The 19,319-nt window shown below is 40.7% G+C and overlaps 1 protein-coding gene across 2 annotated transcripts in view; it reads left to right on the top strand.

Annotated features, from left to right (window-relative positions):
- Positions 1-19,319, top strand: part of LOC128693670 (uncharacterized) — a 117,376-nt gene that overhangs the window by 57,546 nt on the left and 40,511 nt on the right. For both annotated transcript variants that reach the window (XM_070091232.1, XM_070091231.1), the window contains 2 exons: positions 10,141-10,320; positions 12,426-12,619. In XM_070091232.1, coding sequence (XP_069947333.1) covers positions 10,141-10,320; positions 12,426-12,619 — 374 coding nt within the window. The remainder of the gene's footprint in view (positions 1-10,140; positions 10,321-12,425; positions 12,620-19,319) is intronic.

Below are 19,319 nucleotides of genomic sequence, written 5' to 3'. Positions count from 1 at the left end.
TGTAGACATTTACTAAAAAAGAGAAGAAGAAAAACTTTATAAAACTGGGATGCTTGAATGTGCGTGGATGTAGTGCGGATGACAAGAAACAGATGATTACTGATGTTATGAATGAAAAGAAGTTGGATGTCCTGGCCCTAAGTGAAACAAAGCTGAAGGGGGTAGGGGAGTTTCGGTGGGGGGAAATAAATGGGATTAAATCTGGAATATCTGAGAGAGTTAGAGCAAAGGAAGGGGTAGCAGTAATGTTGAAGGATCAGTTATGGAAGGAGAAAAGAGAATATGAATGTGTAAATTCAAGAATTATGTGGATTAAAGTAAAGGTTGGATGTGAAAAGTGGGTCATAATAAGCGTGTATGCATCTGGAGAAGAGAGGAATGTAGAGGAGAGAGAGAGATTTTGGGAGATGTTAAGTGAATGTATAGGAGCCTTTGAACCAAGTGAGAGAGTAATTGTGGTAGGGGACCTGAATGCTAAAGTAGGAGAAACTTTTAGAAAGGGTGTGGTAGGTAAGTTTGGGGTGCCAGGTGTAAATGATAATGGGAGCCCTTTGATTGAAATTTGTATAGAAAGGGGTTTAGTTATAAGTAATACATATTTTAAGAAAAAGAGGATAAATAAGTATACAAGATATGATGTAGGGCAAAATGACAGTAGTTTGTTGGATTATATATTGGTAGATAAAAGACTGTTGAGTAGACTTCAGGATGTACATGTTTATAGAGGGGCCACAGATATATCAGATCACTTTCTAGTTGTAGCTACACTGAGAGTAAAAGGTAGATGGGATACAAGGAGAATAGAAGCATCAGGGAAGAGAGAGGTGAAGGTTTATAAACTAAAAGAGGAGGCAGTTAGGGTAAGATATAAACAGCTATTGGAGGATAGATGGGCTAATGAGAGCATAGGCAATGGGGTCGAAGAGGTATGGGGTAGGTTTAAAAATGTAGTGTTAGAGTGTTCAGCAGAAGTTTGTGGTTACAGGAAAGTGGGTGCGGGAGGGAAGAGGAGCGATTGGTGGAATGATGATGTAAAGAGAGTAGTAAGGGAGAAAAAGTTAGCATATGAGAAGTTTTTACAAAGTAGAAGTGATGCAAGGAGGGAAGAGTATATGGAGAAAAAGAGAGAGGTTAAGAGAGTGGTGAAGCAATGTGAAAAGAGAGCAAATGAGAGAGTGGGTGAGATGTTATCAACAAATTTTGTTGAAAATAAGAAAAAGTTTTGGAGTGAGATTAACAAGTTAAGGAGGCCTAGAGAACAAATGGATTTGTCAGTTAAAAATAGGAGAGGAGAGTTATTAAATGGAGAGTTAGAGGTATTGGGAAGATGGAGGGAATATTTTGAGGAATTGTTAAATGTTGATGAAGTTAGGGAAGCTGTGATTTCGTGTATAGGGCAAGGAGGAATAACATCTTGTAGGAGTGAGGAAGAGCCAGTTGTGAGTGTGGGGGAAGTTCGTGAGGCAGTAGGTAAAATGAAAGGGGGTAAGACAGCTGGGATTGATGGGAGGAAGATAGAAATGTTAAAAGCAGGTGGGGATATAATTTTGGAGTGGTTGGTGCAATTATTTAATAAATGTATGGAAGAGGGTAAGGTACCTAGGGATTGGCAGAGAGCATGCATAGTTCCTTTGTATAAAGACAAAGGGGACAAAAGAGAGTGCAAAAATTATAGGGGGATAAGTCTGTTGAGTATACCTGGTAAAGTGTATGGTAGAGTTATTATTGAAAGAATTAAGAGTAAGACGGAAAATAGGATAGCAGATGAACAAAGAGGCTTTAGGAAAGGTAGGGGGTGTGTGGACCAGGTGTTTACAGTGAAACATATAAGTGAACAGTATTTAGATAAGGCTAAAGAGGTCTTTGTGGCATTTATGGATTTGGAAAAGGCGTATGACAGGGTGGATAGGGGGGCAATGTGGCAGATGTTGCAGGTGTATGGTGTAGGAGGTAGGTTACTGAAAGCAGTGAAGAGTTTTTACAAGGATAGTGAGGCTCAAGTTAGAGTATGTAGGAAAGAGGGAAATTATTTCCCAGTAAAAGTAGGCCTTAGACAAGGATGTGTGATGTCACCGTGGTTGTTTAATATATTTATAGATGGGGTTGTAAGAGAAGTAAATGCGAGGGACTTGGCAAGAGGCATGGAGTTAAAAGATAAAGAATCACACATAAAGTGGAAATTGTCACAGTTGCTCTTTGCTGATGACACTGTGCTCTTGGGAGATTCTGAAGAGAAGTTGCAGAGATTGGTGGATGAATTTGGTAGGGTATGCAAAAGAAGAAAATTAAAAATGAATACAGGAAAGAGTAAGGTTATGAGGATAACAAAAAGATTAGGTGATGAAAGATTGGATATCAGATTGGAGGGAGAGAGTATGGAGGAGGTGAATGTATTCAGATATTTGGGAGTGGACGTGTCAGCGGATGGGTCTATGAAAGATGAGGTGAATCATAGAATTGATGAGGGGAAAAGGGTGAGTGGTGCACTTAGGAGTCTGTGGAGACAAAGAACTTTGTCCTTGGAGGCAAAGAGGGGAATGTATGAGAGTATAGTTTTACCAATGCTCTTATATGGGTGTGAAGCATGGGTGATGAATGTTGCAGCGAGGAGAAGGCTGGAGGCAGTGGAGATGTCATGTCTGAGGGCAATGTGTGGTGTGAATATAATGCAGAGAATTCGTAGTTTGGAAGTTAGGAGGAGGTGCGGGATTACCAAAACTGTTGTCCAGAGGGCTGAGGAAGGGTTGTTGAGGTGGTTTGGACATGTAGAGAGAATGGAGTGAAACAGAATGACTTCAAGAGTGTATCAGCCTGTAGTGGAAGGAAGGCGGGATAGGGGTCAGCCTAGGAAATGTTGGAGGGAGGGGGTAAAGGAGGTTTTGTGTGCGAGGGGCTTGGACTTCCAGCAGGCATGCGTGAGTGTGTTTGATAGGAGTGAATGGAGACAAATGGTTTTTAATACTTGACGTGCTGTTGGAGTGTGAGCAAAGTAACATTTATGAAGGGGTTCAGGGAAACCGGCAGGCCGGACTTGAATCCTGGAGATGGGAAGTACAGTGCCTGCACTCTGAAGGAGGGGTGTTAATGTTGCAATTTAAAAACTGTAGTGTAAAGCACCCTTTTGGCAAGACAGTGATGGAGTGAATGAAGGTCCTCTTTGGCATTTTCTTCCAAAAGAGGCCTGTTTCGTCACAATTGAACACTTGTTCAGGTTTCAGTCCTTCACTGTTTATGTACTCCTGGAATTCATGCACATATTTTTCAGCCGCCTTGTGGTCCGAACTGGCAGCCTCACCATGCCTTACCACACAGTGTATGCCAGTACGGTTCTTAAATCTCTCAAACCAGCCTTTACTAGCCTTAAATTCACTCACTTCACCACTATTTGCAGGCAATTTCTTTACCAAATCTTCATGCAACTGCCTAGCCTTTTCACAAATAAACGAAGTCATAAGAGTATCTCCTGCTAATTGTTTCTCATTTATCCATACCAATAATAACTTATCAACCTCTTCCAGTACTGGTGATCTCATTTTTGTCAGCATAGTTACTCCCTTTGCAACAACAGTATCCTTTATTTCATTTTTCTTGGCCACTATGGAACATAAGGTTGTGTAGGGTTTCTTATACATCCTGGACAGTTCGGCCACACTTGTACCACTTTCATATTGTTCAATGATGGTTTTCTTAAATTCAATCGTATTTCTCACCTTCTTTACCACAGGCTTGGCACTAGGAGCTTTCTTTGGAGCCATAGTAGCTTATTTAGTACTTGCAAGCACTAAAATAAAAGGAATATTATAAAATATTTCGCTGGAGCACGTGAGGGGACCTTTGCTCACTGGTAAACAATGCCAGACTGGCTGCTGCCCTGGCTCACGCCGTGCGTACGCATCCCGGATGAACTACGACTCGCAAGTCAACCTATGAAAAGCAAGTCTATGTTTATACGAAAATACCCCTATGATTGGCGAATTTTACGATTGCCGGGAACTACGAAAAGCGGGGGGCCACTGTATTAATAATTTTCTAAAAAAGACTCAACACCTCTATAACATGCATTGCCCTAAAAAAACTAAACAGATCACAGCTAAGAGATGGAACAGTCCCTGGCTAATACCCAGCATCCTCAGATCCATAAATATAAAGCACCTATATAAAAAACAGTACAGAATGGGCCAAATAACCAGAGACCAAACAAAACGTTACTTGTCAATCCTAACCAGCCTGATAAGAAGGGCAAAAAAATTTTATTATGAGAACAGATTCCTTAACTTAAAAGGTGATATGAAAAAGACCTGGAAAACCCTATTTGAAATTCTAGGAACTAAAAAGTTATCAGGAAACAGAATCAAACTAACAAAACCAGATGAACCCCTACTCCCACCGACTGAAACAGCAAACAGACTCAGTGTTTTCTCCACCTTAGGAAAAAACCTGGCAAGCAAAATCCCAAGCTCAAACACCCCACCTAACAACTACCTCACTGGCACCTACCTGAACACACTATTCCTAGCTCCGAACAACCCAACAGAAGTCTCGCTTATTATCAACACACTAAAGAACAAGGCAGGAGATTTAAATAACTTCTTTCTTCTTTCAACACACCAGCCGTATCCCACCGAGGCAGGGTGGCCCAAAAGGAAAAACAAAAGTTTCTCCTTTTACATTTAGTAATACAGTGGACCCCCGGTTAACGATATTATTTCACTCCAGAAGTATGTTCAGGTGCCAGTACTGACCGATTTTGTTCCCATAAGGAATATTGTGAAGTAGATTAGTCCATTTCAGACCCCCAAACATACACGTACATAATTGGTTGCATTCGGAGGTGATCGTTATGCGGGGGTCCACTGTATATACAGGAGAAGGGGTTACTAGCCTCTTGCTCCCGGCATTTTAGTCGCCTCTTACAACACGCATGGCTTATGGAGGAAGAATTCTGTTCCACTTTCCCATGGAGGTAAGAGGAAATAAACAAGAACAAGAACTAGAAAGAAAATAGAAGAAAACCCAAAAGGGTGTGTGTATATATATGCTTGTACATGTATGTGTAGTGTGACCTAAGTGTAAGTAGAAGTAGCAAGACATACCTGAAATCTTGCATGTGTATGAGACAGAAAAAGAAAAAGACACCAGCAATCCTACCATCATGTAAAACAATTACAGGCTTCAGTTTTACACTCACTTGGCAGGATGGTAGTACCTCCCTGGGCGGTTGCTGTCTACCAACCTACTACCTAGAATTTAAATAACTTACCACCCTTTATATACAAAAAAGCTTCTCAAGTGCTGTCACCAATTATTGCAACACTCTTTAACAAATCCATCGAATCTTTTAACTTCCCCTCAATTCTCAAAATAGTGAGGGTCACCCCAATACATAAAGGATGAAATCAAACAGACCTGAATAACTATAGGCCAATGTCTGACTTACCCCTTCTCTCTAAAGTCTTTGAAAAATTAATTCATAGGCAGATCTGTTCCTACCTCATCTCCCACAACATACTCAACCCCTGTCTGTTTGGGTTCAGGCCTAATAAAAGCACGAATGATGCTATTATGCACATGCTAGAGCTAATATACACTACACTCAAGAAAAAAAAAGTCCCATTGGGAATCTTCATTGATCTACATAAAGCTTTTGATGCAATTGACCATGATTTGTTGCACATAAAATTATCACATTGTGGTATAAGAGGGCACTCCCTCAGCTGCCTAAAGTCATACCTTAGCAACAGAAGCCAATATGTGTACACAAATGGAGCTAACTCTTCCACACAACCAGTTACAGTTGGTGTCCCACAGGGAAGTGTCCTTGGCCCTCTTCTCTTTCTCATTTACATAAACGACCTACCAAATGCATCTCAACTACTCAAACTCATACTATTTGCAGATGACACTACATATGTCTTCTCTCACCCAAGCCCAGTCATACTAGCCAATACTGTAAATTCTGAATTACAGAAAATATCTACCTGGATGATGATTAACAAGCTTACTCTCAATATTGACAAAACCTATTTCATTCAGTTTGGGAACAGCTACAAACGTTCCCCTTAACATAATGATAAACGGAACCGTAGGCATACTATCGAAGATACGGTACTATGTTCCACAATCAGCTCTCCCTGCCCTATATCACTCAGTTATTTACCCCTATCTCACCTATGGAATCTGTGCATGGGGCTCAACAACAATAAATCATCTCAGACCATTAATTACCCAGCAAAAGGCTGCAGTCAGAATGATAACAAATTCCCACTCCAGACAGCACACCCCACCAATATTCAAAAGTCTAAACTTACTCACCGTACAAAACATCTATACTTATTATTGTGCCTACTACATACATAGAACACTAAACTCAGATATAAACCCTCCCCTCAAACTTCTCCTTACCAACCTTAACAGAACACACGACCATAACACAAGACACGGATCCCTCATTGATGTTCCCTGTGTCCATCTCACACTATGTAAAACTCAATACACATAAAAGGCCCAAAAAATTTGGGTGATTACCAAAGAAACACTGTCTGTATATCAATTCAAGACTCTTCTTAAAACTCACCTACTCACCCAAAACTAAATACACAGTACTTAATTTAACTTTACCTACATAGTTAACAAATCACTTTCTACTGCCTCAAAATATCATTACTCACTGTGTTATTCCCCTAGCCTTAGGACCCCATAAATATATGCTCAGAGATCAATAAATTCTCATACCTAATCTAATGCAAATATTGAATAATTTATATTTTATAAATGTATAACCCAGTTGTATAATTAATTAGAGAAACCTTATCAAACTATGTTTTTATAGCATTACCTAATAGAATAATCCATTCTCTTGAATGCACTGTAACTCATCTAATGACCATATGAACTTACTGCACTACAGAGCATTGATTTGATTTGATTAGATCTGATTAATAAATTGTACGACTACATATAGTAAATTGATCATTTTGTTATATTATTCACTGTAATGTTACAAAATTGTAAAACTATAATGCTTCAGAATTGAAATGTTCAAATTTCATTGTTTAAAATACTCAGTTGTACTTGATATTGTAAATTGTTTACTGTAACTTCTTTCTTCTTTCAACACACCGGCCGTATCCCAAAAAGGAAAACAAAAGTTTCTCCTTTTACATTTAGTAATATATACAGGAGAAGGGGTTACTAGCCCCTTGCTCCTGGCATTTTAGTCACCTCTTACAACACGCATGGCTTACGGAGGAAGAATTCTGTTCCACTTTCCCATGGAGGTAAGAGGAAATAAACAAGAACAAGAACTAGAAAGAAAATAGAAGAAAACCCAGAGAGGTGCGTATATATATGCTTGTACATGTATGTGTAGTGTGACTTAAGTGTAAGTAGAAGTAGCAAGATGTACCTAAAATCTTGCATGTGTATGAGACAGAAAAAAAAAGACACCAGCAATCCTACCATCGTGTAAAACAATTACAGGCTTCCGTTTTACTGTAACTGTTACCATTAAATCTGTTTTAGCTTAGATAATCTTAAGTTTATTTTAAGCCTGCCCATAATGCTCTGCATACAAGAAGCTTTTGACATGTACACCCAACTATTAAAATTACCTTGTACAACTATGTATCACTAGGTAGTAGGTTGGTAGACAGCAACCACCCAGGGAGGTACTACCGTCCTGCCAAGTGAGTGTAAAACGAAAGCCTGTAATTGTTTTACATGATGGTAGGATTACTGGTGTCCTTTTTTTCTGTTTCATGAACTTGCAAGATTTCAGGTATGTCTTGCTACTTCTACTTACACTTAGGTCACACTACACATACATGTACAAGCACATATATACACACCCCTCTGGGTTTTCTTCTGTTTTCTTTCTAGTTCTTCTTCTTGTCTATTTCCTCTTACCTCCATGGGAAAGTGGATCAGAATTCTTCCTGTGTAAGCCATGCGAGTTGTAAGAGGTGACTAAAATGCCAGGAGCAAGGGGCTAGTAACTCCTTCTCCTGTATGTATTACTAAATGTAAAAGGAGAAACTTTCATTTTTCCTTTTGGGCCACCCCGCCTCAGTGGGATACAGCGGGTGTGTTAAAAGAAAGAAGATACATAGCATATAAACATTGCATGTTTATATGCTATGTAATATGTTTCTTACATAATTTTGAAGAAAATATCATAGATGGATTAATGAAAATGTCTATATCAACGTAGACATTTAATGTGCCCAAGAGTGATTATTATTACGTATTACAGGTTGGCCATCACTAATCCAACAATCAGTTATCCTGTTCCATCAGTAATCCGGCACTAATTTTGGCTAGCATAATTTAAAATTTCATCATTATACTGACTCAAATTTCATCATTATACTGACTCAAATTTCATCATTATACTGAGTTGGAAATTGTGCAGATGGTTATAAATCCACAGGAGCAAGCCAGTGGAGGAGAAAGCAGTGATGAAAATGAGGAAGATGTAGCAGAAAGAGTCTCTATTGATAGGTTAATTAAGTGTATTCTAACCTAACCACTCTGTGATTCAGCAAACTCACTAATCCGGCACACTATAGGTCCCAGTGATGCCGAATTGGTGATGGCCGACCTGTAGTATTATTACTATGGTGTTAAGGTTAGAGGGCCACTCTTAGTGAACGAGTAACAAAGGCATGTTTATATACTATGTAACGTGTTTCTTATATAATTTTGAAGAAAATATCCTAGATGGATTAATGACAAGGTCTATATTAATGTAAAATAAGACACTTAATGTGCCTAAGAGTGAGTCACAAAAGTACAGTGGAGCCCCACCTGACGATATTAATCTGTTCCTGAGAGCTCATCATAAGCCGAAATTATCGTTAGCCGAATTAATTTTCTCCATAAGAAATAATGGAAATCAAATTAATCCGTTCCTGACACCCCAAAGTATGAAAAAAAAAATTTTACCACATGAAATATTAATTTTAATATACACAAACTGAAGAAGACATGCACAATTACTACTCTACTAAGAATTGAATACATAACACTTACCTTATTGAAGATCTGGTGATGATTGACAGGATGGGAGGAGGGAAGAGTGTGGAAGTTATTGTTTAGAAGGGGAATCCCCTTCCATTAGGACTTGAGGTAGCAAGTCCTTTTCCAGGGTTACTTCCTTTCTTCTTTTAATGCCACTAGGACCAGCTTGAGAGTCACTGGACCTCTGTCGCACAACAAATCTGTCCATTGAGCTCTGTATCTCTTGTTCCTTTAAGACTTTCCTAAAATGGGCCATAACATTGTCATTGTACGGGTTGCCAACACGGCTTGCAGTAGCTGTGTCAGGGTGATTTTCATCCATAAAGGTTTGCAGTTCAACCCACTTTGCACACATTTCCTTAATCTCTTTTTTCAGTTCCATACTAATTCTCGCCCTTTTTACCACAGGGATGGCACTAGAAGCTTTCTTGGGGTCCATGGTGACTTATTTTGCAGTTACAAGCACTAAAAACACTGGGATAATGTGAAATGTACCGAATGTATGCGTAGATGCGACTGCACTGGCTGGCTTGTAAACACTGGCGCTGAGGTCACACATGGGACGCATCCCGGACGAATCACGTAAGGCGAGTTTTTTATCGTGAGGCTAGGCAAAATTTTTGCGTTCAAATGCTTCGTATGGCGGATTTAACGTAACGCGATGCGTTTGTAATTCAGGGGTCCACTGTATGAGCAGCCCAGGCGGACACTTCTGGTATGGTCAGTTTCCACGCGGATGTACGAAACTCGGGGTAAAATTTCACCGAAAAAAATGGTCAAAATCCGAATTGTATGATTTCTGCACCGGATGAAATCCGGGGGTCCACTGTATATACAGTAGGTACCCTGGAGTTAATCAACTGTTGTGTGTGATACCCTTGAAAGTGATGGTATACCTTAGAGAAGTCTTTGCTTCGAAAGGAGCTAAGATAACAGTTCTCAGCCTATAAATTGAACTGTGCAAACTTGTGTTTAAGCACACCAATAGTGATAGGGGTTATTTACAAATTCTCATACAGTATTAACATACTCCTGGTGAATATTAAAAATTTATTGTAATAATTGGAAAAATAAGTTGCCAGCTTATAATAAGAGTTATAATCATGTGTAATTTTTCTACAGCTTGGTGGTATACAGCCTCACATCATCCCCACACGACCAGATGGGACATTTGATGTTAATGAGATAACACTAAGATTGCGAATTGAAGATGTTCACTGTCCTAGAACTACACTCATTTGCATTGAAAATACTCAAAATGTGTGTGGTGGAAAGATTTTGCCCAGCCTATGGATTGATCAGGTAAATATGAAGATGTCTCTGGTCATTTATTGCAATTCATGATTAAAATTTAAAATGAAAATAGATATTTCATATACAGGAGGGCCCTGCCTTACAATGCTTTGCTTTACAGCATTTTGCTAATGCAGAGGTTTTAAATTACTATACCCTATCTTCTTTTATTCAGACTTCCTACAATAAATATATTCACCACTCGCTTAAAGTAATATGTGTACTGTATATGCATATTTTAGGCCTAGCTCTATTGCTCACTTAATATGTGATAGTGTAAATGTGCTATTAGGCTCTTAGATGCATTTGAAAGTGAAAAAAAGTTAGGTTTAACTTTACAGAGATTTTTGCTTTACATTGGTTGTCTGGAACTTAACCTGCTGTACAAGTGGGGCCCTCCTGTATACAGTATAGTGCAGTGTACTGTGTATATAATATTAAATTAGGCCTTCCATGGTTTTTGGCAATTTTATTTTACTGTACATATACATGTACCTAGTAAATACAGTGAGACCCACATTTGTGAGATTATGTTGCTGAAGTTTATGATAATGTTTTGGTCTGACTTGGACTGTTTACAAGTCACACTAACACATCATATATATATATGAGAGGAGGACAGGAATGGGGCAAGGATAGGAAGAAAGGAAGTGGAGAGGTAGAGGAAATTTCCTCTATCACTTTACCACTACTTCTCCACTTCCTTCCTTCCTTCCTCTTTCTCCCATCCATCCTCCTCTCCTACATATACTGGCTCCCTTACCTTCGTGTGTTAGTTTGACTGAAACATCGTCATGAACTTCTCTCTTTTATGTATGGGTTATTTGTGCATTGTTCCAGTCATGGTATTGTGCCTTTTTTGTTCTTCGTTACTGAAAACCTTGCAAAAATGAAAAAGGACATGAAAGTATTTGTGTGGTATTTCTTTTATCATTTCTAGAAACCATAAACAAAACTTCCATATTTCTTGAGCAATTTTTAGGAAAAATGTAAATCTTGCCCCATATGGAAATGAATATTTATCAAAAATCAGTGCAGAATTGAAAAATTAGTTTCACCATGTAAAGTAAGCCCATAAGTGAAGAATGGCCATACTCTTTAAATATTGTTCTAATCAGATAGTAATATTAATTTAAGTAAGAAGGGTTTTTCATGAATTGTGGAGCCACTCTGTAATCAGTGGGCTGGTGTTTGCATCATGTTATTATGCAGGTAAACTCAAAAAGAGCTAATGGGTATTCGCTTCATGATGATCCTCTGAGATGACCTTTTTTTTTGAGGAACCAACCCTTAGTGATCTGTTCTAAGAAACCACAATTTACTCTACTGCTATACCCAGGTTCCTGTATGTTGAAGTTGTTCCTCATGCTACTGTAGAATATGTTGACTTCCAAGATGTGATACATTCACCCTCGACATTCTTGTATTCTAGGAGAGTTGTGCACCTTAGCAGATTACCTGTTCTAAGACCTTTTTTTATTTTACTCATGGATTCTTCACCCTGATGTTTTCCTGTTACTGGTAAAGCATTGGGTGAATTCGTGATGTGGATTTGTTCATGGGAGATTATTAAGCTGTTAACCTTTTCACTGTTTTCCTTCCATTAACTGAACAGTAATGATTGGATTGGATAGAGCTTCTGCTGTCCATATTTTTTTCTCCATTACCAATGTTGAAGGAATTTGGACCCCCATTCTTTATAGCATGTCTTTGATATTTTTGTATTTTATCTTCATTTTTTAAGGTGTGGATAACATGCTGTATCTGCATAGTGTGTTTATATTCGAATCACATTATCTCATCATCTGTGATGTACATCTAGTTATTGTTTTTAGTATGTTATGTTCCAGTGTTTTGTTATTTGGTGGTATATATATTTAAAAATCAAGATAATCATTATTATTATTGTAGTTTTCACTTCCAACAGAGGATAACAATAATGGGTCCTCAGCAGTGTAGCTCCTTCCCTTCATCTCAAACATGAGGATATCAGTCATTACTGTGACTGGGTGATGCAACTGTTTGAACCACTGAATGCTGGCCAATGGGGTTGTTACGTCTCTGTAGCAACCCCATTGGCCAGCGTTCAGTGTTACTGTATTTTTCATCTACAGGTTGGCAGTATCGCAAAATCTGTGGGGATTCCCTTGCACATGGATGGAGCACGTTTGATGAATGCTGTTGTTGCCAGTGGGGAGAGTGCTGCTCGTATCCTACAAGGTTGTGATACTGCTTCTATATGTTTTAGCAAGGGGCTTGGCACTCCAGTTGGCTCCATTATTGTTGGTCCAGAAGAATTTATGTACAGGTCAGTGAACTAAAATTGTAGGCCAGTCACTATTTGTTAATGTGTTGATATAGTGCCATTTGTAATATGCCTTGCAATTTATTTACATTCTGTTAGACTTTTTGTATGCTTAAATTTTTTGATATGGCAAGTTTCACTGTGTAATTACAGTAATTAATTAATTACACCATCCTCTTCTTGCATTCATTGATAAAATTCTTTTATAGAAACTCCTCAACAATCCAGCTACAGTACCTTCTCTCTCTCTCATATAAGCTATAATACTCATTTGTGGTGGAGCTGTGTGTGCTCTCTGCCAGTCTCTAGGTACCTTCCCTTCTTTCATCCATACTGATATATTAAACAAATACACATCCAGTCCAAAAATATATCCTCACCTCTTTTCAGTATTTTAGTCTTCTTGCCATCTATCCTCATTGCCTTACCCCTTTGTCAGCTTTTCCACTGCCTAACCCACTTCATCAGTACTCTTCTCTAGCTCCTTTTTCCTCCTAATGGATTTTGCTTATTTCCTGTTGAGTGTATGGACTCACTACCTCCCTTCCATCATACACTTTTAACTATTCAAAATATTTTTTTCGATCTCCACAATAGCTTCCTCAAGAGAGGTGCCTAGATGCCATTGAGGGGCTCTTAATCTAAGGAATTGAACCAATTCTACCCCTCATTGGATCAAACATGATTACCTCCCATTCCTCAAGTGCAGCATGACCCATAGGAGTTTAGCACTTCTCTCTAATGATAATAGTAATACTGTTGTAATAATAATTATAATAATAATAGCCTACATTACCTCCACCTCTCCAGCTAACATTGCACAACTGTCACCCCCTTTGCTTTCCAGGCTTTCTCATCTTACTTATCTTTCCTTGAAACTGTTTCTCATTTTCAGAACACTTTATAATTACCTTCCCCCCTCCTCTCTCTCTGTCTTTTTTTTCTACTCAGAGTTTGACAAGGCAAGGTTAAGGATCCCTAACCTTATTGACAACATAAGGATTCTTAACTTTATTGACAAGCTAAGAGCTGTTACCTACATCAGTTCATTTGAAAGCATTTTTGTTGTTATGTAACATACAAGTAGGGAACAGAATGAAGTTGGAGCCATCTGTGGGCCAACATTTTCATTTGATCAACTGACTTTATCTCGTTGATACCATTATGCTGTACGAATGTGTTCCAGACTTGAGTCATCCTGGGATGAATGATCTCAGATGAAGAGATATTCTGGCAAATGGTACAGCCAGAGTGAAGTTTCTGCTTTCTGCCCGTCTTGTAGTATAGAAGCTTTCTTCTCGCTGTCCTCGAAGTGGATCCAAGTGTGGTACTTTGACAATTTTGGCCTTGTACATAACAGTAAGGCCGCCCACATCCCTCCTGTGTTGAAGGCTCTGCTGAAATGACAGATCTATCCAGGATGGGTCCAGGTGAGAGATGAGGCATCTTGCTCTGTTCTCTACTTGGTCAAGCAGTTGCAGATGAGATGGGGGGCAGGCAAACCAAAAAAGTGGAGCATACTCAAGGTGTGAGCGTACTTGTGCCACATACAGAATCTTGCAGCCCCTTCTGTCAAGCAAATACGAGATACATCAAAGTTCTATAAGCTTCCTGGCTGCCTTATTGCAAGATTTACAACTTGGTTCTTCATGGTTAGTTTGGAGTCAGATTTCACCCCAAGGATATCAACTTCTTCCCCCGAATACCAACACTCTCCCATTCATACTTACTACTGCTCTGGCATTACCATCATGGTGCCTAGAGACCATCATCATTTCTGTTTTCTCAGGTGCAAATGTTACCTGCCATCGGTTTCCCCAAGCTGATACAGCTCAGCTAGTGATTGATGTAGCTTACAGCAGCTGGCATTTCTTCTCTTGGATAAGTAATGTCAGAGTACAGTTGTCTGCATATGCATGGGATTCTGGGATGAGATGAAGGTCATTGAAGTAGACATTCCATAACAATGGCCCGAGCACACTTCCCTGTGAAACACTTGCCCCAGTAGGATGTCTTGCTGATTCTGTTACATTGAGAACTACCATTAGAGATCTACCATGAAGGTAATTACTGAGGCAGCATAGTGTAGAGCCTGCAGTTCCCAGTGCTTGCAGTTTTGCCAAGAGACCCTGGTGCCCCCTACCATACACACATGGAGAAGAGTGGTGGAGCACCTAGAAAGGAATGAGTTTATCAATGACAGCCAGCACAGTTTCAGGGATGGCATATCCTGTGCCACTAACCTACTGGAGTTCTATGACAGGGTGGCAGCAGTAAGACAAAAGAGAGAGAGTTGGGTAGATTGCATTTTCTTGGACTGTAAGAAGGCATTTGAAACAGTTCCACACAAAAAATTAGTGCAAAAGCTGGAGGACCAGGCAGGGATAACAGGGAAGGCACTGCAATGGATCAGGGAATACCTGTCAGGAATAGAACAGCGAGTCATGGTACATGGCAAGGTGTCAGAGTGGGCACCTATGATGAGTGGGGTTACACAGGGGTCAGTCCTAGGCCTGGTGCTGTTTCTGGTATATGTGAACAACATGATGGAAGAAAGAGAGTCAGAAGTATCCCTGTTTGCAGATGACGTGAAGTTGATGAGAAGAAATCAATCAGATGAGGACCAAGGGATTTGAACAGGCTGCAGGCCTTGTCCAGCAACTGGCTCCTGGAGTTCAACCCCACCAAGTACAAAGTCATGAAGATTGGGGAAGGGCAAAGAAAACAGCAGGCAGAGTACAGTCTAGGGAGCCAGAGACTACAAACCTCACTCAAGGAAAAGGATCTTGGGGTGAGTATAACACCAGGCACATCTCCTGAGACGCACATCAACCAGATAACTGCTGAAGCATATGGGTGCCTAGCAAACCTAAGAACAGCATTCTGACATCTCAATAAGGAATTGTTCAGGGCCCTGTACACCATGTACGTTAGACCTATGTTTGAGTATGCAGTACCAGTTTGGAACCCACACATAGCCAAGCACATAAGGAAACTAGAGAACGTGCAAAGGTTTGCAACAAGACTAGTCCCAGAGCTAAGGGGCATGCACTCCGAGGAGAGGTTAAGGGAAATCAACCTGACAACGCTGGAGGACAGGAGAGATAGGGGGGATATTATAACGACATAAAATACTGAGAGGAATCGACAAGGTGGATAGAGGATGTTCTAGAGATGGGACACTGCAACAAGAGGTCACAGTTGGAAGTTAAAGACTCAGATAAATCACAGGGATGCTAGGAAGTATTTCTTCAGTCACAAAGTTGTCAGGAAGTGGAATAGTCTGGGAAGTGATGTAGTGGAGGCAGGATCCATACATAGCTTTAAGAAGAAGTATGATGAAGCTAATGGAGCAGGAAGAGTGACCAAGTAGCAATCAGTGAAGAGGCAGGGCCAGGAGCTATGACTCAACCCCTGCAACTACAACTAGGTGAGTACAGTGGCCGCAAAAAAATCTATTCCTTAACAATTTTTGGACAATAAAACGAAAAATGCAACTTAATGTATGTACATGTAGTATTTTATTTTCACTTTTTATTTTCCAACTAGTACTTGGTCATGTTATCATTGTTCTTTATCACCATCTGAAGTTGCCTGGGCATCGAAGTGGCAAAGGGGGAGAAGAAGGAGGCATCCATGTTGATCCAAAGCTTCTTCAGTGGCTCCTTCAGGTCTGTGATGTTGGTGGGTCGAGCTTTTGCAGTCTCATTTTTCATCACGTGCCAGGCATTCTCGATAAGATTTAGGTCAGGGGAATTGCCTGGCCACTCCAAAACACTGATATTATTGTTCTCAAGAAACTTTTTCACCCCTTTTGACTTATGGGCAGGGGCACCATCATGAATCAAAAAATCACACTTGTGAACGTTCAAAAATGTCAGCATGTGGTCCCTTAATACCTCGATATAATTACTTCCCTTTATAATAATGTTCTTAGGATGAAAATACAGTCCACCTCTGCCCTTATAACCACTAAAAGCACCCCAGACCATAACACTGTCAGGGTGCTTTACTGTCTTCACAGCATAACGCATGTCAAAATGGGACACACCAATGGGACGAGGGACGGTCTGAGAGTCGCTCCTGACGACCCTGTAGATACTCTTGTTGCTGAGCATTACCTTCTGCCACTGGTCTGAGGTCCAATCCTTGTACTTCTTGCAGAACTGAAGCTGTTTCTTCTTCACGGCTTCAGTTAGCATGCACTTCTTGGCAGCACGTCGAGCAGGCATTTTCAGGTCCTTTTGCAGTCCGTGTTGAATGGTTCACACTGCAACGTCTTTCAGGAGTGCAGGATGCTTTTTCTTTAGGTCTGTGCCTGTTATGGCAGGATCTGATAACACATCCCTTTTCACGAGCTTGTCTGTATCTTTTTGGGGACCCCAGACCCCACTTTCCTAGGTGGTACAGTACCAGGTGGGAGTGAGGCAGTTGCTCCCCTGAGGTTGTAAATTGCCATCCTAGTTACCTTCAGGTCTGCGGCTATGCATATCACAGACATGCCTTGCTCTAATAGGGTGAGTGCACAAGTCTTCTCTACAATTGAAAGCTTAGTTCGACCCATTTTGACCACTTGGAGCACAGATATAGCATGGCAAATTCAGGGTTGAGTGAAAAAATGGGCAACAAGTAACAATGTAACAATCCTCCTTCATCGAGCTCTGGAAGAGCACTGAGGCATGGGGTGGTGGGGAACGTTGGAGCAAGAGGGGCTCCATTACACTAAGCTGTCACAAGCTCTGCCCACTTTTCTTATGGCAGAATTTTTATTTTATTATCACACTGGCCGATTCCCACCAAGGCAGGGTGGCCCGAAAAAGAAAAACTTTCACCATCATTCACTCCATCACTGTCTTGCCAGAAGGGTGCTTTACACTATTCCGGCAAGACAGTGATGGCAGAAATTCAAGTGAAATGTATACACCAAAATCTAGTGTATAGATTTTTTTTTGTGTTGAAAACATAGATTTTTTTTGCGGCCACTGTACACACACACACACACACACACACACACACACACACACACACACACACACACACACACACACACACACACACACACACACACACACACACACACACACACACACACACACACACACACACAGCCACATTAGGAGGAAGACAACAGTCAAGGACCAGGTGATAAGGCTGAGGAAAGAAGGTGGAGAACTCACAAGAAACGATCAAGAGGTATGTGAGGAGCTCAACACGAGATTTAAGGAAGTATTTACAGTAGAGACAGGAAGGACTCTGGGGGGACAGACCAGATGGGGACACCAGCAAGGAATACACCAACAAGTGTTGGACGACATACATACAGATGAGGAGGAGGTGAAGAAACTGCTAAGGGACATCGATACCTCAAAGGCAATGGGACAGGACAACATCTCCCCGTGGGTCCTTAGAGAGGGAGCAGATATGTTGTGCGTGCCACTTACCACAATCTTCAACATGTCCCTGGAAACTGGGCAACTGCCTGAGGTATGGAAGACGGCAAATGTAGTTCCCATTTTTAAAAAAGGAGACAGAAAAGAGGCACTAAACTATAGACCTGTGTCATTGACGTGTATAGTATGCAAAATTATGGAGAAGATTATCAGGAGGAGAGTGGTGGAGCACCTGGAACGGAACAAGAGTATAAATGCCAACCAGCACGGATTCACGGAAGGCAAATCCTGTGTCACAAACCTTCTGGAGTTTTATGATAAAATAACAGAAGTAAGACACGAGAGAGAGGGGTGGGTTGATTGCATCTTCTTGGACTGCAAGAAGGCCTTTGACACAGTTCCTCACAAGAGATTAGTGCAGAAGCTAGAGCATCAGGTCATATAACAGGAAGGGCACTGCAATGGATCAGAGAATACCTGACAGGGAGGCAACAACGAGTCATGGTACGTAAGGATGTATCACAGTGGGCACCTGTGACGAGCGGGGTCCCACAGGGGTCGGTCCTAGGACCAGTGCTATTTTTGGTATATGTGAATGACATGACAGAAGGGTTAGACTCAGAAGTGTCCCTGTTTGCAGATGATGTGAAGTTAATGAGGAGAATTAAATCTGATGAGGACTAGGCAGGACTTCAAAGAGACCTGGACAGACTGGACACCTGGTCCAGCAAATGGCTTCTCGAATTTAATCCTGCCAAATGCAAAGTCATGAAGATAGGGGAAGGGCACAGAAGACCACAGACAGAGTATAGGCTAGGTGGCCAAAGACTGCAAACCTCACTCAAGGAGAAAGATCTTGGGGTGAGTATAACACCGAGCATGTCTCCGGAAGCACACATCAATCAGATAACTGCTGCAGCATATGGGCGCCTGGCAAACCTGAGAACAGCATTCCGATACCTTAGTAAGGAATCATTCAAGACACTGTACACCGTGTATGTCAGGCCCATACTGGAATATGCAGCACCTGTTTGGAACCCGCACTTATAAAGCACGTCAAGAAACTAGAGAAAGTACAAAGGTTTGTGACAAGGTTAGTTCCAGAGCTAAGGGGAATGTCCTATGAAGAAAGATTAAGGGAAATCGGCCTGACGACACTGGAGGACAGGAGGGTCAGGGGAGACATGATAACGACATATAAAATACTGCGTGGAATAGACAAGGTGGACAAAGACAGGATGTTCCAGGGAGGGGACACAGAAACAAGAGGCCACAATTGGAAGTTGAAGACACAAATGAGTCAGAGAGATAGT

The sequence above is a fragment of the Cherax quadricarinatus genome, chromosome 34 (genome assembly GCF_038502225.1).
Source record: "Cherax quadricarinatus isolate ZL_2023a chromosome 34, ASM3850222v1, whole genome shotgun sequence".
In the NCBI taxonomy this organism is placed as follows: Eukaryota; Metazoa; Arthropoda; class Malacostraca; order Decapoda; family Parastacidae; genus Cherax; species Cherax quadricarinatus.
This window is presented reverse-complemented; position numbering and strand designations above follow the sequence as displayed.